The sequence below is a fragment of the Filicampus tigris genome, chromosome 10, assembly GCF_054856515.1.
Source record: "Filicampus tigris isolate MCC_2025a chromosome 10, RoL_Ftig_1.0, whole genome shotgun sequence".
Lineage (NCBI taxonomy): Eukaryota > Metazoa > Chordata > Actinopteri > Syngnathiformes > Syngnathidae > Filicampus > Filicampus tigris.
This window is the reverse complement of record NC_141226.1, coordinates 10,710,926-10,731,883: the sequence shown is the minus strand read 5'-3', so window position 1 is coordinate 10,731,883 and position 20,958 is coordinate 10,710,926. Positions and strand designations below refer to the sequence as shown.

The following is a 20,958-nucleotide window of genomic DNA, read 5'->3' as shown; positions in this document are numbered from 1 at the left end:
ATTATAAATAAGTGGAGAGGAAAAGGGACCGAATTAGGCAGTTCATAAATATACACACGCATGCACACGCCAAGGGAAAAACAATGGAGTAGATATATTCAAATAAAAATACATAAGGAAACAAACTAGCAATCAATCAAGCTGACTTTGTACCTGCATCTTTCAGGGCTGCTTGGATTTGGATTTTGGATCTGTAACATGCGGAATCGCATCGCTGCCACACCAGAAAAAAAAAATTCAGTAACTCGTTATAATGTGATACATTTCACATCACGTGTTACATTTCTCATTTTCACAAAAGTTTCATGTTAGAACGTGATACGTTTCATGTTTTAACATGACACATAAACATCAAACGTGAAACTAATCACAATAAAACATGGTAAATTATACCTTTTAATGTGAAATTTATCATGTTAAAAAATAATCATGTGATAACAGATTTTTTTTTCTGGTGCGGCAACAATATGCTGCCATAATTATAGAGCCCACACAAAGATAATATAATCAGACACTTAATAGTTTTGATCGAACACTATGTAGTGCACTGTTTGTGCATAGGATTTTTTTTTTTTTTTGAACTTACACCTGCTTCCTTTTTTATCATTCAGGGCACTTCTTGATTGGCTACATTCCATTTCATGACACAATTCACAAAGTCATGATTCGGAAGTCGTTGACTTTCCCTGCACTACACGTGGATTTTTGTTTGTAAATATTCAACACATTTAATATTTAAGATTGTCTGCCATTAACAATTTCAGATCCTATTATTAGGAAAAATTCACCTTAGGCCAAAAATAATCTTAAATGATAAATGAATAATGTATCTGGCATTTGTTGCCGTCGGTCAGGAAGGATCAAAATTGGGACAATACAGCCCGATTATCTTTATATGTGTACCAGGTCTTACTCATTTCTCCTCCTTTTTCTAGACAAGGTTATGGCCTGCATAAAAGAAGCTCCTCCCTTCACTTCAACATTGTTCATAGACCAAACATGCCACAAGATGGCACAAAAGCAATATTTTTTACAGTATACGTGAAAAATAAAGTCTTCCTGCAATGGATTCTTCTTGACTCAGTAAATTTGAACAAAAAGTGTAAGCCCATGAAATTGACCAAGTTGAGTTACACGCTAAGGAGCAAAGCCACTCCGGCCAGGACCCATTTGGCGGGCCGTTCTCTTGTTTTCAAGCTCAGAGTCCAAACATATGTGGGCCCTCTGATCTTAGTCTTATAGAGAGGACACTCGTAGATGTTCCTGGTCTCCTGGCGGTCGTTGGGCACCGCTCGGACAGAGATGACGGGCATGGTCGGGGTCAGCTCCTTTAAGCGCGCTTCTGTGATCACCCCGGCTTGAATATCCCACCTGGCCCCTATGAAAATGAGCAGAAGATGATCATTCATTGAATAAAATACGGAAGAGGAAGATGATCCATGTTGTAGGAACTACCTTCCATGTAAAGTCCATATACATACGCCCCCTCTCTTGCAGGCTGGTTGAACTCTTCCTTAAACTTCTTGGTCACGTCCACAGTCAGGTTTACTTTATCCAGGGGCCATTCGTTCTTACGGGCCAAGCTCTGCATCACAGCTAAAGATGAAGAAAAAGATCACACATTTGATGGAATATTAACCCAGTGCAATTCTCCTGGTATTTTTACCTGAACGCCTAAAAAGGTGCACCCAAAGTAAAACTGAAGCTGCACTTGAACCATTTGGAGTATCAGCATAGTTTTGGTCTCTTTTTGAAGATAACACTTTGGATTTTTCTCCTCAACTGTCTGAATTTTTCTCTTCATCTGTCAGAATCTTTTTAAGTGCTACTGGCACTGAATTACGGAAGTTTGAATACATAAAAGAAGGCGGATTTTATATCCGTCTATTTTTTTTCTTTTCCATAAATCTGCCAGGAAAATTTTGTATTAGCGTGGTGGACTAAATAACACTAAATAACCAATTTAGCATTTTACACAAGTTTTACTAAGGGGATGTCCAGGCGAACCAAAAGTGTGCCATGTGGATGATCCCATTGCAACCATGTTCACATACGTAGGAGGAAAGTCTGCTATTGTGGAATGCTTCAACAATCATGAGTTTTAACGAAAAGTAAGACTTGGCGCTATCATATCCTACATCCAGATTTAAAAAAAACGCTAAAAAATCTGAGAAGGTGACGCAATATGACGTGCGCTCTGACACACGGCCTGACCTCGCTGCCGGCGGCTTTTAAAGTGTGTGTTACGCAAGTTACGCACTGTGTTTGTTTTTGTTCAAAAGAGTTTCCATGTTTTTTTTTTTCTAAAGAATTTCATTGGCCGTTGAATGCGTCAATCACCAGTTTAGCAAGTTTGGTTGTGACTGCAAATATAACTGACGAATTGTCCATATGCAGGGGTGGTACTATTTACGCATGCAATATGTTCATTGGCTGTTGTTGAACTACTGACACGGGAAACATTCATTTATTGGATCAAGTAAGCAATTAATCAAACATAAGGTCCAGCCTATGTTTTGAAATCTCGTGTGTCTAAATCCGTCAAAGCTAATTCAATCTATGATGGAAAATATGTACAAAATATGCATATTTGATAGCAACATGTTACGGTTGGAGCAGCTAATAACGTGGCTTTATAGATGTCAGGCTTGTTGTGGACTAACTATATTACTGGAATACTTTTACTAGACCCTTGTTGATGTAATATGATCATTGATGATAGATTATGAAATTGTGTCGGACATTTGAGGATGAAATGGTGAGTTCCATATTTTTTGTGTGTTAGCGATTGTTTTGACTTAAATGCTCGCCAAGCTTGCAGTTATGAATTGTATCTTATAATGTTTGGTATCATTCGAATCTGCGGAAGCTCAGTTTTCTAACCATGAATAGCATGCCCAGGAATACTTTGAAGTCGTTCAATATGTAGTGAATGTCCCACGGCCACGGGGGGGCCGATGGAATGGCAACGGGTTTTAAATGAGCGAGTGTGCTCATCGGATGAATGTGCGTTACCAGTGAGGAAGGATTGTGGGTTGAAGAGTCCACTCAGCCACACAACAGTGGGTAGTGACAGATCCTGAATCCAGCTGTCTAACTCTTTGCAACGCTGTAACACATCATTGTACCTGACACGCACACACACACACACCCACACACACACACAAATAAGTTAACATCCGCGGCTGTGCGGTAATGCATGACACACACGGTCATTTAGATCTCATGATCTTAGCGTAACTTTCTTGTAGTGTTACATGTGTGGATGTTAGCTAAATGTTACCATCATAGCTCGGTGGAAATTATATGTACTAAGCGCACAATTTTATTAATTTGATTTATATGGACACATTTATTTGCGTTACGCGACAGAGACAACTTGGATTCCGACAGGGGGTGGAGAGTGGGGCGACTTATACTCCAGTGCGACTTACATATGTTTTTTTTCTTCTGTATTATTTATTTTATGGCTGGTGCGACTTGTACTCCGGAGCGACGTATAGTCCGGAAAATACGGTGTGTGTGTGTGTGTGTGTGTGTGTGTGTGTGTGTGTATGTATGTATGTATATATATATATATATATATATATATATATATATATATAAATATATATAAATATATATAAATATATATAAATATATATATATATATATATATATATATATATATATATATATATATATATATATATATATATATGTATATAGATATATAGATATATATAGAGATATATATATATAATACATACAACCTATCCTAGTTACTGTTTTTGCTCTTTCTGAAATGACTTAAATTTGCCACAAGATGGTGGCAAAGTACTGCCTGATGTAAAAGTAGTGCTATGGTATCATCTTGTGGCATCTATAGGCAATACTGTATTAAACCTTTTAAGGGAATTTTGCTATTTGTGGCAGGGCTTGCTATTTGCTATTGTATAAAATGTAATCCTCCATACACTGTTTTGTTTGTCATGCAATGTGCCATGCATATGCAATGCTTCACTGTTATTCACTGATGCATCGAAACTAAATTAGTGGAGGGCAAGGTACTGCTTGCCAATATATTGCTGATTATTCAGAAATTGAATTGAGTACAATTTGTTCATTCAGTGATGCCTTGAGATGAAATGAGAATTTTAATCCACTCCGTGACCATGTTCGTGACACAAAGCATGCATCTCAAATCATTTTTCCCAATTGCAAAAAAATGGAAATGAAAGAAATGAACGATGAAAAATATATGCTTTCTAATTAGGAAGACAGCACTTTATATACACTACATACTTATAAAAACATGCAGTAATAGAATGTAAAGAATTAAGCAGTTGATGAATCATGATTAATTCATTGTGACTGTGTGGCTCCTTCTGGTGTACGCACCTGTGGGCAGTATAATATAACAAATCCACCCATTATTGGAACTGGGCTGGTGAGCATGCTAGAGCCTATCCCAGTTGTCTTCAGGTAATAGGGGGTGTACACCCTGAACTGGTTGCCAGCCAATCGCAGGGCACATATCGACTAACAACCATTCACACTCACAATCATACCTAGGGACAATCTAGGGTGTTCAAATAACCTACCTTGCATGTTTTTGGAATTTGAGAGGAAACGGGAGTACCAGGAGAAAACCGACGCAGGCATGGGGGAAAACATGCAAACTCCACACTACACTCGAAACCTGGACCTCTGTACTATGAGGTATTACTAAGTTTAGTAAACTGCAGCAATAGTAGTCATTTTTCAAAGAGGATGAAGAATGTATTGTTACATGGTCCATTTGTTAGCCACCAGGTAAAGAGACTTAGTTTTGTGTTTAGTTTGACGGGAAACTTCATTTGTGAGTGGCAATAAACGGTTTGAAGCTTCTTTTTTTGAAAAACAGTTCACTATTTATCAAAATACAGCACATGTATCTAAAATTTGGGCTTCCAATCCAAGCAAAAAAATTGTCAAAACATCTTGAACAACTTGTAAATCTGATCAATTGTGTCTCAAGGCGCAACTATATACCATATGGAGAGGCTGTAGGTGGATGGGTAGGCCAGCTTGGTCCAAGCGTCAGGAACGTTGTCAAGAAACAAAGCCGTTTGGAGCTTCTCCATCTCGGAGGAGATTGCCAACTCTCCCTTGACAGAAGAACATATCAATTACACAGAATGACACCCACACAAAGCCAACCCGAGGTTTAAGCATACTCTGAGCCCCAGGTCGAGCTCCTTGAGCGAGCGCCGTATCTCGCCGATGAGCATGTTCATACGCTCACACTCCTGGAAGCAAACCAGGATGTAAGGCGACCTTTCAGCTGTCTTGGCGGTGATGTCTGTCATGCTGTACTGCTCTGGAAGCTTCTCGAGAACCTCATCCAACACTGTTTTCACCTATGGTTGTAGTAAAAATAACCCAAAATGATACTTTCGAGAAGGGTTCATCTCAAAATGTTGTCATCACAGTCTGATTGGCAAATCTGTCCTATTGTGTATGTGAGGCAAGTGATTTACACTCATTTAACCTGGGAATAATGTTGAAACCATAATATAAAAGAATCAGCCCTAATATCCAAAATATTGGTCCTTTCCTGCAAAAAAGAAAAAAAAAACAATCTGTCCCATGCTTTGTGTCACTAGTACTACCTTCTCCTCCAGTGTCCCAGAGACCCCCTCCCCCATCACAGCATCAGGAGACTGCAGCTCCAGCAGTGTGTGAAAAAGATTATCTGACGTCACGGTCAGGAAGTCAATTTCTGCATTGGGGTGTAGCCCGTAATGCACAGGACTTTCGTGTGGCAGCATCTCATCTATGAAGTCGTGATAACCCTGAAAGACAACGGTATGGACTTACAGTATATAGCACTTTAACTACACCGTATGACACAGTATGACGGGGGACACCTATAAAGAGAGATCAAATCAGCACCTCCAAATCTGAAGAGGGTGGAGTGCCCTCTCCGGGTCAGGGATGAGATCCTACCCCAAGTGGACTAGTATCAAGTATCTTAGGGCTTTGTTCAAGTGTGAGGTAAAAAAGAAAATGGAGCACAGGATTGACAGGCGCATTGGTGCTGCATCTGCAGTGATGTGGACCGTGACGTGTGAGTCATGACCTGAAGAACAAGATTCCGGATATCAGCAGCCGAAATGAATTTTCTCCACCAGGTGTCTGGGCTTTTCTTTAGCGATAGGATGACAAACTCAGTCATCCGGGAGGGGGTCAGAGAAGAGCCACTAGCCCTCACCAGTGAGAGAAGCCAGATGGCTGGTGGCTCTGGCATATGACTAAGATATCTCCTTGGTTGCCACCATGGTCAGGTGTTCCTACTGCATGTAGGCCCCAGAGATGACACAGGACACGCTGGAGAGACTATAGGCACAATTCCATTCAGGTTCCAGAATGGCTTAGCCTGGCCTGGCTTCTGTTGCTTCTCATTTACAACAGGCACCAATTAATTTGGGGTGGAATCAACTGAACTGTGTGAAATTCCATAGCACACTAAAATGCCACAATATTTCATGAGGTTACCTCAAGTTTGAGTATTTCATCCACAGGTGCACACAGTATGACATTTTAAAAATGGTTAAGTATTAATGTAAAACACCATCCGTGTGTTTTGTATATACTGTATTTTTATGACTTGCAGGTGGCCGGTTGTCTCTTGCTCGCTTACAATACAAGAAATGGGAGTGTGCAGTGGCATTCCTTGCCACTCCTCTTAGAGAATCGGACGGCTACATCTCTGGGCCAGTCAGGTGCCGGAGATGTTATGGCCTTTGTTGGCCTGCCTTCTAGAACCAGATTAGAAAAGGTACTGAGGAACAGTTCCATTCTAAGCGCACAACTTAGAAAAAGTGTAATGGAAAAGTGACCACACTGGGTGGTACCAGGCTGTTTCGGGGTAGAAACAGTACAATGGAAAAATCCTCAGGGTTACCCTGTAAGAGCTGGATGAAGTGGCTGGGGAGAGGGAAGTTTGAGCTTCCTTACTTCAGTTGCCACGGACCATGCAGAATGTGCGGAAAAAAATGGATGGACACTCTTCACTATTGTTTTCTAAGTAGGATTTCTAAACATAAACAAGGACAGCTCTCTCTAGAACAGCTTACCTTGTAGTCCAAGTTCGATGGAACCAAAAATCCCGGAGCCAATGCAAGCTTCCGGTCAAACTACCAATAGAAAAAGAAAAAACAAACAGTGCTTGCTTTGATATCAGAATGGTTACTCTGCCCTGGTTGTGAGTAATGCACACATGCAAACCTGGTTGCTCTGCATGTATTCTTCCAGGTATGTTCTGCAGAGTCTTCTATCCCAGTCATCGGTGATGTGTCCTCCATACATGATCTCACCAAAAAGATATCGCAGGTCCTCCCATGGCACCTTCATCATTCACACAATCGTCACATCCTCAGCGCTAACTTCTCATTTCCATCTCGGAGACTCTGCTTGCATGGATCACAATGCGGGAGCCCACCTGTGCATTATCCTCCAGGTAGTTGTAGAGGACATTCACCGATATGGTGAGGTCTCCAGTATTGAAAGGGTACTTCCTGTTCCATCCCTGGGGTCCGAACTTCCTTCGTTCGGCCACGCAGGCATGGAAGTAACAGAGAGAGAATAGGATGGTCTTAAACTCCTGCTCGCGGCTACACTGGTCCAGGATGCCCTGGGCAAGAAATGACACAGAACTAAATAAATGACATCATTTGGCCAGTTTACCTTGATTTACAAGTTTACGTCATTGTATGATTAAGCCTGTGACATAATTTGATCGCTTTTTCGGGCTCACAACAAAAAGCAAAAAAAAAAAAACAACAACAACAAAAAAATGACCAAGTAATGTCTTGTAATTTAAGTTGGTGTTGGTAAGTCAAGCCAACATTGTGTTTTTACTGGAGCTGCACAATGAATTAAATTCAAATCGACATTGCAATGTAGTAGAACACAATTTTCAAATCACAAGGGCTGCCAATTGGGGGGAAAAAACGAATTACTTTCGGTTGGTCTTTTGGCTTTTTTTTTAATAGATACTGTATATGTAAAAATTATTCATTTCTGTGTTTATTTCTTTATTATCTAGATAAGTTCAGATCTTAAGAAGTGTAGTCTACATGTTTACATAGCCTGTCAGTGTTTCATGAAACATAAAAAGTTGAAGTGAAGTGACTATTGTGAATTTGTCGATGTGAACGCTTAAAAGAATGCAAGAGTGTCGTGAGAACTCTAGTTTTCATATTAATTCATGGCTCATTTGACTATTTTAGCATAAACCTAACCTAAAAGGCAAAACATTTATATTTAATAAATCTGACATTGTTTATTGTAATACAGATTAATTTATTTCTATTGTTTATTGTCACAGATTAAATTATTGCTTGTTTTTGTTAAAAAGAATACATGAGAAGAGGACCTTCCAAAAAAATTATTGCATATTAAATGTAAATCGCAATTCTGATGAACAAAAGAAAGCAATTTGATTATTTTTTAAAAAAATGTTTCAGCCCTAATTTGTATACTAAAGCACGGCAGGCACTGACCTGGTCAAAGTTATCCAGAGCTGCATGCAAGTTAGCGTGCATTCCTGTTGGAGGCTCATTAGTGACCTTGATGGCATTTTCTAGAATGCCCTGACAAAAACAAAACGTTAGCATGCAGTCAAATTCATAGCTCTCTGACAATGGCAATCGAAACAGAGCATTATCTTGTATTAATTGGCCACCTTTTTGAAGGTTTTCGGAAAACAAGAAAGATCACAACCAATTTAACAAAAAAGATGCCGTGACTGACAATCTACACAGACAACAACAAAAAAGACATTTACTTAGCAAGCAGAAATTAGCATTTTGTTACTGATATTGTGATAATAAGTTAACAATTACTGAGTGAAATTATTTTAATGGGAAAATTATATGCAGAATTCATTAAATTATGTACCTAATATTGTGATTGTAAAACAATAAAACAATATTATATTATGACGCTTGCTGTACAGTATGTAGTCTACCTGTGGAATGATGTGCTCTTGGATGGTTGGTGCGGGCTCAGCACTCATAAACACTCTGTAATCAGGATGACTGCTTTCACAGAAGCGCTCCAGAAGCTTCTCTAATGAGCTAAGCCAGCGAGCAACCAGGTGTATATTCTGCAAATATACACAACAGATATAAATGATCCTAAAAACAAACCTTGAATTTTTGCTCACGTTTTGCAAAGCATGCAAATTGAGCATTTTTCGTGTGGCGGAAAGGATAGCGCTGCGTAGAACACAACTCATTTAATACGACACCTGAAAAACTGACGTGCCCCCTAAAAACAAAATCAGGTGACTAAACTAAGATAGTTTTACATTAAAATAGATTAGATGTACCCCGCCAGCTGCCCATTGACAGCTGGGATAGGCTCAGCACGCCCGCGACACTTGGTACAGATAATGGATGGATGGATAGATTAGATGTTACAAAGTGGAGTCAAAACAAAAGTGCTGTGTAGGTATTTTGATATTTATATGGAAATTCTGTCATCGATGTGAGAAGTGCACCTGCAATACCTGCAATATGACCCAGTGACCCTCCTTTGCAGCGGTTTCCATGGCAACCTCAGCCACAGTTTCTTGCCCCTGACCCAAGGACACATTGTGAAGCTTGCCAAGGTCGATGGTGAAACCCAGCTTTCTCCCTGATGAGAATAAGAAGTACCGAATTAAGTTCATGTCTGCTTCACGTTTGTATACGGTATGTACTACATGCACTTTGTTTATACCAAGCGACTCCACATCTTTAAGTGGGTCCACTCCAGGAGAGAGGATGAAGAACATGGGAGAGGCTGGACCACTTTCTCTGAAAGACTTTGCAAAGTCTGTCTTACGACCTTCTGTGTATTTCACCCCAAGCTTCTCCTCCACAAAGTTCCTACAATGGAAACAAACCAACCGCAGTAGAAAAAGTGTACTTCTCATTCAGATAAAGTGAGTGTCAGGGGGGAACCATAGTGGATATTCTGTATTACATAGAAATGCTGCTCACTTGACAGCGTATGTCATGCGGTCAGGTCTCAGAGCTCTCATCATGATGAGTTTCTGCAAGGAACTTTTCCCTTTCCACTCCTGAGGGAACTTCTCCTTCTCTGGACACTCGGACTCCACCATCTTTTTCCACAGCTTAGGAGAGCCTTCAATATCCCGGTCAAGACCCCGAAATTCATCAGTGAAACTCATCACCTATGCAAGTCAACAGGTAGGGCACAGACAGATTGAATCTATGAAGCTACAATTAAAAGGGGTTTTTCAAGCGTAGCGTTAGCGAGAAAAAAAAAAAAAAATAGCGGTATAGAAAGTCATTATAATTAAATGTTAAATGATATAGTACGCACATTGCAAAGTATACAGTAGTGGGTCAACGTGTTGACTTTACTATTCTGCATCGACGTTTACAGCTTGAAGACAATTAATTGCTAATCATGTTATAGGCAACTTGTCTTCCAATTGGCCAATTAACAGAATACCTTCATCTTGCCCGTCTGCTGCTGTCACCGAATTATAATGCTCTGTGGAGGAGAAAAATATCCAGACAACAAGGTGACGAAAATATGCTGGTGGTGGATGTGAATAGTGGTAAGCCTCGCAAGTTGTTTTTCGTGAGATCCATTTTTAATTTGTCTACAATACAAATATCAATGACATAATCGAATTTTCAACTTGGACTAGACTATCATCAGGTTTGAGTCAAAAACAATTCAGTCATTCCACCCCAGAGTATACACGTAAATTTAAACTTCTTGTTGTTGTTATACAATACAATACAACTTTATTTATGTAATGCATTTCACAACAGCTATAGCTATAACAATTCGCTTTACATTACAACAAAAAAATAGCAATAATATAACAAGTGAAAGCAATAAATTACACACAAAATGAAAATACTATATGCAATAGACACAGCAAAACATCAGAAACGTCAGATCAAATGCCAAAGAGTAGAAATGTGTTTTCAAACGGTGCCTAAATTGTTGAAACTGTAAATATACCACAAACTGCGATTAAAACAGTAATTTAAAACTCATCTCACAACTTTACTATTAATTTCAATGCCAGCCAATTAAAAAAAAAAGAGAACCTCTTGAGTGCCAGCATTCTGACTGAACAAGGCCCACAAAATATTGCGTAGTTGCGTAAACACAGAAACTCCCAAGTGAAAGAATAGACTCTCTTCTTTCATCACACACAAAAAACATTTCTAACGTATTCCATTTTTTTAGTAATCAACAGTAATGGGTTGCTTTCACCCGCAGAAAACAAGCTTTTTGTGAAAAGGTATATTTTATACACAACAATTACTTTGATGTGAATAATGTTTGCTTTACTGACTCCTCAAACATCTGAGCAGTCCTTTTCTTCTATAAAATACCACCACCAACAACAATGAAAATGTGGTATTGATGGCAACATAATGTATTTATAATGAATCACCAGAGTAACAATTTTACATTTTACAAACTATATCCACGCTATTTAGCAGTGGTGTGCACGTCAGTAAACATTCGTCATTCGGCAGAGGCAGGTCGGCCAGTCCATCATCATCAGACCAGTCATTATGTCGGTTTGGGTGACTACTGCTATTAGTAGTAGTAGTAGTAGTTAGTAGTGTGTGTGCATGCATTTGTGCCATGTAAGTGTGTGTATGAGTGTGCGTCTATGTACGTACATTTGTTATCGCTTCTACTTCCATTTGAATAATCTCTGTCATCTTTTCAATCGTTTGTGACATTTGTTTGTAGATTTAACATGACAAACATTTTGATTAATCACAAGCTGCTTGTAATGGTAAAATTTTGAAGGGTCAATCATGTTTTAGAAGCTTAAATATTGTTGTGACAAACGGTGAGCTCCTGAAAAAGAGATCCAGTGCTGCCATCTGCTGATCATAGTTCATGTTTTTTTCTTTCTGTTTTACTTTCCCAGCTCAATGGTCCAACCAGAGTTGCCCAACATTTTTCTCCACTGATTCCCATTAAAACAAAAATAAAAAAAAAACATAGTTGACGGCGTTTCACGTGAAGGTCGCTCAAAGAGTTAAAAAGAAATGTCTTTCAGATGTTTTGTGCTGAGGAAAAATGCACTAGAAGTGTGCGTTTACATGAGGAAAAGACTCTAAGTAACTTACACTTACACCACTAACAACCCAGACTAAACTTAACTCCTTCCAAACATAAAAAGCTTGTGTGTTAGTTGAGCAGTATCAATTCAACACACTTCCTTGACACCAATTTCGACAAAGCTTTGTTGGCACGTTGTGGAATCTTAGGTTTCAAAAAATGGACAAAAAAACACTAAGACAATCAGAAGTAAACCCTCCAGTAGTACATTGACTTTCCACTTAAGCTACAATCATTGAAAACTATTTTGTATACATTTCTGGTGAGGAATGTGGGGTCGTCTATACCTTGATGGCGCTCCATGCAGCGTTGGAGAGGAAATCCAGAGGGCTGAAGTAAGAGTGGTCGATGTTGAAGCGTAACAGAAAGTCGAGCTCACGCACATCTATCTTCTTACTCATCAGGAGCAACTGGAGAGAGGGGGATTATTGTCAACAATGATACATGTTCAGACACAAATGCACACACATCCAGTACCTGGAAGGCCAGTTGTGCAGTGAAGGTGAGCTTGTCTCTCTCGAAGAGCCCCATGCTGATGTAGTTGAAGGTGGAGTAGGTGACACAATCTATAAGCGTTTTCACTCTGCTGGTCACGTCCTCGCAGGCCTCGACCATGCCCACCGCTTTGTGGAAGACCATGTTGAATGCCTGCGGACGGTGAAAGGTTACTTACTGTTTGCAGTGATCAAATGTGTGATGTATGCTCTCCCCTCATCGGTTACCTTGAGGCTGAACTGGTACATGGGGTTAATCTTGTTGAGGTCGTTCATGATAAAGTAGAGCAGTGAAGCTCTGACAGCAACTGGGCGATAATGTTCTCTGGCTTCGTTTATCTTCACCTCGTTGACTTTAGCTTCCACCACCTGTGCAGGAGCTTGCGTTTGAGCACTTGTTTGTTAGTGAGCCGAGTTGTGGTGTTGTGTGGTTCCATGAGTTTTTTTATTTCCATTATTTTTAACATGTGCAGAGGGCACGTGTTTGTTAAAATCACCTCACACATCACAGTATGATGACAAAAAAAGGAAATAAATAATAATACTATTGTTTCATGATTCTCTGCATCATTTCCTTGTTTGCTGTAGCACTAAAAGTGGCTCCAACTACCAGAGACAAATTCCTTGTGTTTTTAACCTACTTGGTCAATAAAGATGATTCTGATTCTGATTTGGTCTGAATTCCTTTTCATTTTTGTAAATCATATGTAATATATTTATTCAAATGCAATTGCAAATGACTAGAGCACATTTGAGGAAGTAATACTAAGGCTCCTGCTCCCCTGATGCCTGAATGAGAATAAGTGCTATAGAAAATGGATGAATGGATGTTTCCCAACAAATACCTTCATCTCAATCTCAGCAGCAGTGTGCTTGGTGCTCTCTAATTTCTCCACCAGCAAATTGTCGCCCAGAAAGTTACTCTCCGCTGCAGACAACCTGGTCAGCAGCTCGTCCTCCAGAAGTTTCAGTTCAATCTTAAACATGTTCTGCTGCTTCGTCAGTTCGCTCTGTGAGAGTTGAAAAAAGAAAAAAACCAAAACAATGTAACAGCACAGATGGGGGATTTTGTTAATTAATCAACACAAGGAGGAACAACCCTAACCAAAATGTAAACTCAATTAAGAAAACAGTATTGCTGTTTTACCTTGAGATGCTCAAGGTCGGGCCTCTCTTGGTTGACAACTTGAGCAAGGAGCTGGTCCTCCAGCCCGTCTCTGGTCACAGTAAAATTAATAAGAGTGGTCTGGGCCTGAATCTCTGGCTTATAGTGAGGGTTGGCCAATTTGGTATGAAGGATGAGTCTGAAGCCAGGATGAAAGAAACACTCTTTGTCGCCCACCTTGACACAACTGCAATACAAATTCAAAACGCTCAAACACTTTCATACACAAACAAATCCATTGTAATATACAGAGGCAAAAAAATATGGATTAAAACCAGAATAAATGACAACATGAAACTCGAGATGAAATCTCAGCAAAAGTAGGAAAAATAAGATAAAGCAAAAGATATATAATATTTGCAAATTATATTTAAAAAAAAATCAAAACAACTCAGCTGAATTTTCCAAATCTTCTAGAGAGAGTAAGTAAAAATAAACAACTGAAATAATGGTTGTGCCATTTCATAACCGGGTATGTGGTCGTGGTCAAACCATGTGTTCGTTGTACCCTTTCAAAAATATTTTTAAAATCATCAGTCGAGTTGTACAGGTTATGTGTCACACTTATATGTACATAGAACAAATTGTTATATGTGGAACAATTTTTAAATAATTTATCTTGGTCTATTTTTTTATATCAGAAAAAAAAATGACATTTGAATGTGTGCAGACATTTAATATCAATATATGTCCAAGACCTTGTTGACCATCAGTCAGATTTTAAAATATATTCTTTGACTCAAAGAAAGCCAGTGCAAAGATTCTAAGACTGGTGTGATGTGGTCCGGTTTTCTGGTACCAGTAAAAACTTAAACAACAGCATTCTGGCCCAGTTGCAGTTTTTGAACTGATTAAAAAATAAACTTTTAAAAAATATAGTCACAATCATGTGTCTTCTTACCTGCCCTTTTTGATTGTGTGTCGACCCAAGAGCGGGTCAAGAACCGGGTCAATGGTTTCCTCTATGTTCTCAATTAGCACAGTATTTCCAGCCACAACAGCTTGCTCGATCACATCCATGTAACTGAAGTGACAGGTGCACGTTTGAGCAATTTTAAAGTGCAACAACACATTCACATTTTGTGTTGTGATGTGAAAGTAGTGCAGGATTTAGTGTAGGTCCAGTTTTGAACCAAACATACCCTTTTTGACTCAGACTGACAACCTTGAGGCTGTTGCCATAGCGACTCTTGATCCACTTGATGCCCTGCAGCTGAGGGTCAATAAGAAGAGGCCAGCGTTCACCTTAAGCAAAACACACAACACATTCATTTATTAGCCACAGCATTTTTTTTCTTTTATACATGCTGGTAAAATATCATCGTTGAAGACATTGAACGGTTATTTCTGTTGTGTTTTTTGGATTTTATTTTGTCCCTCATGACATCTATAAAGCCCAAAAAGCAAATTAGTATGTTACTACAGTCACAATGGGGACTATGGCGATGATGAAGTGAATCTTTAGGCATCACTCACAATTAGTGTGGATGGTGGCATTCTGGGTGGACATTTCATCTCCTGGCAAGCCTTCATTGTTCCACTGGGCTACCATGGCACCATCAGTCAGCATGCACACAGGATCCAAGTCTGCCGTCATGGGAATGGGTATCTTGGAGAAGGAATCAACACAAACGACGAATGTTTCGTAGGCAGAAGATTTTCTGCTATAAGAAAAAACAGCTGAATCAAGGTTAATATGAGGTGCGGGAGTAAATACATTTTAAGGCACATTATGTAGTTCAAATGTCAAAATATTCTCACTATATTACAACTTCTATCTACAGTATTTTTTGGGCTATAAATAACTATGTTTCATAGTTTGGCTGGTCCTGCAACTTATACTCAGATGTTACTTGTATGTATTTAAATTAGAGCTCGGACTGACAGCGGAATTTTGTTCTCTAAATGTGTGTTGACTTTCTTTTGGCGTTTTGTCAAATACTTTTGGGGCATTTCTGCTGGTGGCCAGAAGGTGGTGCTAGTCTAGCAAGAGTATTTGCCAACATCCAAAAGAAAGTAGAAAAAAAAGTGGAAGGAAAAAGTGAAAGAAGAGGAAGTAGTTATGCATTACCAGCAACCGCTAGAAGAAAGTAGATGGAGTTGTAGCAGTCATGGCAACAAATGTGTGACGCATAGATAGTTTAGCACGGGGTTCCTTTATGCCACAAAAAGAATTTACAGCACCCAAAGGCCCTTCTAAACTAAAAAGAAAAACTTTTCCGTAGTTAGAAGTTGAAGTTCGGTCAAAGCGATATTCGTTCGTTGCGTGTTCAACATGGGGTTTGTTTGGAAATTCACTCTGATACACCACCCTGAGAGTATGTGTGTTCAGAGAGGCAGAGGGCGCTCCCCTCGCATTAATTTACGAATGCAGCCTATGTTATAAACTAATCAACAGCTCATACTAGAATTGTTTCCATCTGTACTGCCTGACGCACTGGACTCCAGCACTCCTTTTCTGGAGCATTCTGAATACCCGAACGGCACATTTGGACAACACTCTGAGTTTCCAAGCAGTCTGAGTGAAGCAGTGCACGCTTGAAGGTTGTTTCTGAACTCATCCACGATTAGGAAATGGGGATTTTGGAGGTGAGTATAAGTACTTCTGTTATTAATTTCCCCCCAAAAAAGAAACTTATACTCCAGAGCGACTAACTGTATAGGCCTATGTTTTTTCTTCCTCATGACATATATAGTGTGACAATCTCCAGAGCGACTTATAGTCCCAAAAATATACAGTATATATATTTTCTGTCTATCCGTCACTGACGGACGCCTATTTTGTTGACGATTGACGAATGACGGGAACAATTTTAAAATAGACGGGACTAAGCATGGACGGAAGCCCCTTTATTTAGTTCGACATTCGTCAGTAGTCCGTCATTAATCTATTCTTCACGGCGAGGTTTCGATAGCCGCGGCGAGCACGGGGAGGAAAATATTGAGTTTTAGTTGCCAGCGGGACAGATTTGAGCGAGGGACCAGGCTGTGAACAGGCTTCCAAAGGGCTGTGAATCAATATTTCTGTTCAAATATCGTCCTGCGGGGGGAGAGGTGGAGGGGTGGTGCTAATGAAAGTTAGTCGGAATCGCTGTCGGACACCCGTTTAAAATTAGAGGCGGATATACGATTTTTTTTACCCCCGGAAAAAAAGATGAATGACGGACGACGGAAGGGTACCGACGCCGCAGACGGATGATGAATATCGGACGCTCAATTTGTAGTAAAACGCCCAGCTCTGATATTTTCAATGTGGCGACTCCAGTATTGAAGGCTGCTGATACACTCAACATCTATCGGAGGAGCTCAAGAGCAAAGCAAACGTTTGTTTCATATATGGCTACTTTTAAGAAGAATAATGACATGCATTTGTGATGAGTGTTTTGAACATTGAGACCTTCTGGCTGCGGAGAAAAGGCCTCCAAAGGTTGTCCATCAGCTCCCTGCGGTACTTCTTGGAGAAGGAGCCGGCGTAAGAGATGAAGGCTGCAGTTAGGAGGACATCTCCACATAGTGTGGCCTCCTGTTCATGGTACTGAGCCACTGAGTGGGCCCAACGCACGTTTTCACTCTGACAGAAAATACACAGCTATCAGATTAAAGACACAGAGGCTGTTTTTACATACAGAATAAACAAATTCCTAAGTAATCATTGGAAACCACCTGCAACCCTTTGACAAGCCGATTGGCTAGTTCAATTGTCTTGTTGGTGCAGCTAACTTCTTCCTGAAAACGCAGTTTCTCTGACGTGGCTTTTTCGTATTCGCTGGTCAGAGCTTCCAGGCTGCTGTCTAACTCCTGAAAACCGTTCACAAAACAGAGATGGCAATAGCAAAGATTTTTTTTATCTCAAACAAGGCTCGCATGAGTCAAATGTCCGGTGAGACGCACAGACAGTTTCTTTCTGATGGCCTGGAGCTTCTCTGCAGCCTCAACGAGGTCAGCGTTGGCTTGTGATAGACACATCCTCTTCATCTCCACTTCACAGAATACCTGTGGACAAACTTCATTGATTCCCAGCATCTAAATAAAAACATTTGTTTTATTGAGTTAAGATTTAAGATACGATATAAGATTTAAGGTACTCACAAAAATCTATCCATAGCAGCATGAGAATTGAAGGGAGGAAAATGTTTACACACACACACAAAAAGGGAAGGACCTCGCACACACACTAAAATGCAGTGACACCTTGACTTATATTTGTTTTTGTTCTGTGCCAAACTTTGTAACTCAATTTACTTTGCCTTGAGATAAAACTTTAATTTGGTCTGTCAAAACACTCTCAAATCATCTTTCTCCATTGAAATTAAGGGAAATGCCATTACAGTGGACCCTGCATACAAATATTGTACTGCAGGTATATGGGGACCATTTTAATCTGCTTCAGGCTCCCCAAAAAACAACAATTTTTTTCAATTTGTGTGTGTTGTTGTTGTTTTTTTATTTTATTTTATTTTTTAGAAATAACACTCTAAAAAATATTACTGTACTTTATAAAAACATACTTTAATGACATAACTAAATACAATGTAAAGAATAAAACGTTTGTTGCCACATTTTGTGCTTCAATTCAATGGAAATTGTGCTGCTCCTTCTGGTCTGTGCACTTTGGCCATTTGGGGACAGTATAATACAGACATACAGACATACATGGAGATGCTCGGTCATCACGGTCCTCCATAAGCTGATTTATTAGTCATTTTCAGAGATCATCAAGAATATACGTCTGTGAATACTGTTACATTGCAAGTTATAAGTGAGTTGTGCGGATTTCACTGCTACCATACAGGTCTGGTATGTAAAATTGTTCCTCGCAAGTCAAAGAAAAAAATGGATACCGAATGATACCTTATATTTAAAAAAAGTTGTAATTCGGATGAATCCCTTGTATCTAAAGGCATGTATATTCAATCATTTTTTGACGTTTAAGATAAGATAAGATAAGAATGCCTTTATTGATCCCACAGTGGGGAAATTTTCATTGTTACAGCAGCAAAGATATAGGTCACACAGGGACGGCGGCATAATGTGGCCATTAATGTATAACATTGACGGCAAACATTTAGGATCAAACCTATGTAAATATACGCAGTAACATGTGTATATACACATGTATATATACACCAACCTACATCTACATAAAAAGTATGAGGAACACTCATTTCGGCCTGTACATAGTACAGAGGAAAAAATACTCTAAGTAAGTGACAGTGCTGCAGTGCTGTAGTGAAATGTAGTGAAATTACATGAATCATTTCCAGCCCCCTAAAAACATCAGCACTGTTTTGTTTTTAACAAAATAAAACTGCATTGTAAAATATTAATATAAAAAAATAAAACACAATAAAACAATGTAAAGAAATAAACTGATTTCATGAAGTGTAATTAAGCCAAAAGTCACACACGCAGTGTGAAAGTGTATCCGACACTGCGGTTCCCCTTTTTTGCTGAAACAGAAAAGATCCTTCCCCAGACCTAAGTCTGGCCCAACCCCTGACTGATTTGCTAAAAGATTGTGAAATGTCTCCCCAGGCCTTTTGTACATAAAGTGTAATTGGCTCAGTCCTGCTGGCAATAAACATACCTCATGGAAGCGGATCATATTGATCACCCAGGCACAAAGCCCAGCAGCAGCGGAAGATTTGTGATGCACAAACTCAGGGTTGAACTCGCGGTCACTAAGGTAGTTGTCCCTCACAACCTTCACTGTGGCCTCTGGGATGTGCTCCTTGTCAAAGTTCACCAGAGCCTGCAGGAAGTCATCCACCTGGACAAACAAGGAGCAGCAAGCAGGAGGACACTCGATTAATTTCACTCCTTGGCTGGAATATGTCTAATTAAATATAAAAGAGGTTGGGAGATTTTATAGTGCACTTTCTTCAACTCTACATGAAAGGCACTGTGGTGTATATGATTCAGCTGTGTAATTAATGTATATAATGTCTGCCCTGCTGAAAAAACAGCATAGACCAGCATGGTTTTCTTGTTTTTGTGCTATAAAACAAAACAGCCATGATTCGAACAGCCGAACCTTCAGTCACTGGGCAACCCGCCCACAGCTGCACAGCAGGGGCAGCCTGCGTATCGTATGTCACAATACGATAATATCACGATATGAACCTCGCGATACAATAATTGTCACGATTGTGGAGAGGTTGGCAATATATAAAAAGCTCACGATACTGTATAAAAGCAAAAAAATAGCTCACATTAAAAAAAAAAACATCTCAACATTCAGTTTTTGCATTCACAAAGAAATAGGCTTGGCCAGCCATGCGCTCCTATTGGCTCAGCAGCGCAAAGCATCATGGTCTATGTAGTTCACAATGCTGTGTTTGGTTGAAGCGGGCAGACGGAGATGTTGACAAATGTTTGCTTGGTGTGACTGATTTATGGGACCTTTTATTTGTTAGAACATAGTTTTGTTCACGTGTGCAATAATCTGTTTAATTTCTGTTTAATTTGGTTGTGTGTGTGTGTGTGTATGGTTTCTGTAGATGATATCGTAGCAATTTTAATATCGCAATATCGCAATATTGCTTATGTTGTGACACCCCCACTAAGTATATGGTCATTTCTGCAAGTATTTCAGTTGTTTTATACTGAAACATTTTTAGTGCTGTTGCTTTTTTGTCTTCACCGTATAATAAACACAATTCCTTCCAGTGATCAACATGCAAAGAAGTGTGTTTGAAAGGATCACCTTGCTCATGACCACCTTGGAAGCTTTCCAGCTTCGATCTTTGGGGATCTTGCCCTGCGGAGCGAGCAGCACCAGAACCGCTGCTGTGACGTTGGTGACAATCGCCGGAGGGTTTGGGAATGTCCTCAGCTCTGTCAGATTCAACTGGACGGTGTACACAAATACATTTTGAGCAAGGTGCCTCCAAAAAGTGTCCAAATTCATTGACTGCCTATTACTCATATACAGGATACTGTATAATGTATATTTTGTTTTGGCCGCAAATATCCCTAAATACTATCAAGGAAAAGACCATTTAATAGACAATCTCACAGTGTTTCAGTGAAAAAAGTGGGTACACCATATGCATTTTGAACAACATATGACAGAAAACATGAAATGTGTTCAGTAAAGCCACCACCCGTGTGGATTGTCGGTTTTCGTACTCACTGTCCCGCTGATTATTATTT

The 20,958-nt window shown here is 39.6% G+C and overlaps 1 protein-coding gene across 1 annotated transcript in view; it reads right to left on the bottom strand.

Moving 5' to 3' along the window:
- Positions 1-17: 17 nt before the first annotated feature.
- dnah9l (dynein, axonemal, heavy polypeptide 9 like) overlaps positions 18-20,958 on the bottom strand; it is a 39,464-nt gene continuing 18,523 nt past the window's right edge. The window contains exons 38-64 of the mRNA XM_086042348.1: positions 20,510-20,653; positions 19,391-19,573; positions 17,695-17,796; positions 17,467-17,601; positions 17,201-17,374; positions 15,280-15,412; positions 14,946-15,048; positions 14,705-14,827; positions 13,786-13,990; positions 13,484-13,648; positions 12,867-13,007; positions 12,622-12,792; positions 12,432-12,554; positions 10,014-10,207; positions 9,751-9,899; positions 9,539-9,666; positions 8,996-9,133; positions 8,529-8,618; positions 7,466-7,657; positions 7,252-7,371; positions 7,101-7,160; positions 5,634-5,816; positions 5,199-5,381; positions 5,014-5,129; positions 3,016-3,128; positions 1,456-1,596; positions 18-1,378 (exon numbers count right to left, since the gene is read on the bottom strand). Of these exons, the coding sequence (XP_085898474.1) occupies positions 1,131-1,378; positions 1,456-1,596; positions 3,016-3,128; positions 5,014-5,129; positions 5,199-5,381; positions 5,634-5,816; positions 7,101-7,160; positions 7,252-7,371; positions 7,466-7,657; positions 8,529-8,618; positions 8,996-9,133; positions 9,539-9,666; positions 9,751-9,899; positions 10,014-10,207; positions 12,432-12,554; positions 12,622-12,792; positions 12,867-13,007; positions 13,484-13,648; positions 13,786-13,990; positions 14,705-14,827; positions 14,946-15,048; positions 15,280-15,412; positions 17,201-17,374; positions 17,467-17,601; positions 17,695-17,796; positions 19,391-19,573; positions 20,510-20,653 (3,957 nt within the window). The 3' untranslated portion in view covers positions 18-1,130. The remainder of the gene's footprint in view (positions 1,379-1,455; positions 1,597-3,015; positions 3,129-5,013; positions 5,130-5,198; positions 5,382-5,633; positions 5,817-7,100; positions 7,161-7,251; positions 7,372-7,465; positions 7,658-8,528; positions 8,619-8,995; positions 9,134-9,538; positions 9,667-9,750; positions 9,900-10,013; positions 10,208-12,431; positions 12,555-12,621; positions 12,793-12,866; positions 13,008-13,483; positions 13,649-13,785; positions 13,991-14,704; positions 14,828-14,945; positions 15,049-15,279; positions 15,413-17,200; positions 17,375-17,466; positions 17,602-17,694; positions 17,797-19,390; positions 19,574-20,509; positions 20,654-20,958) is intronic.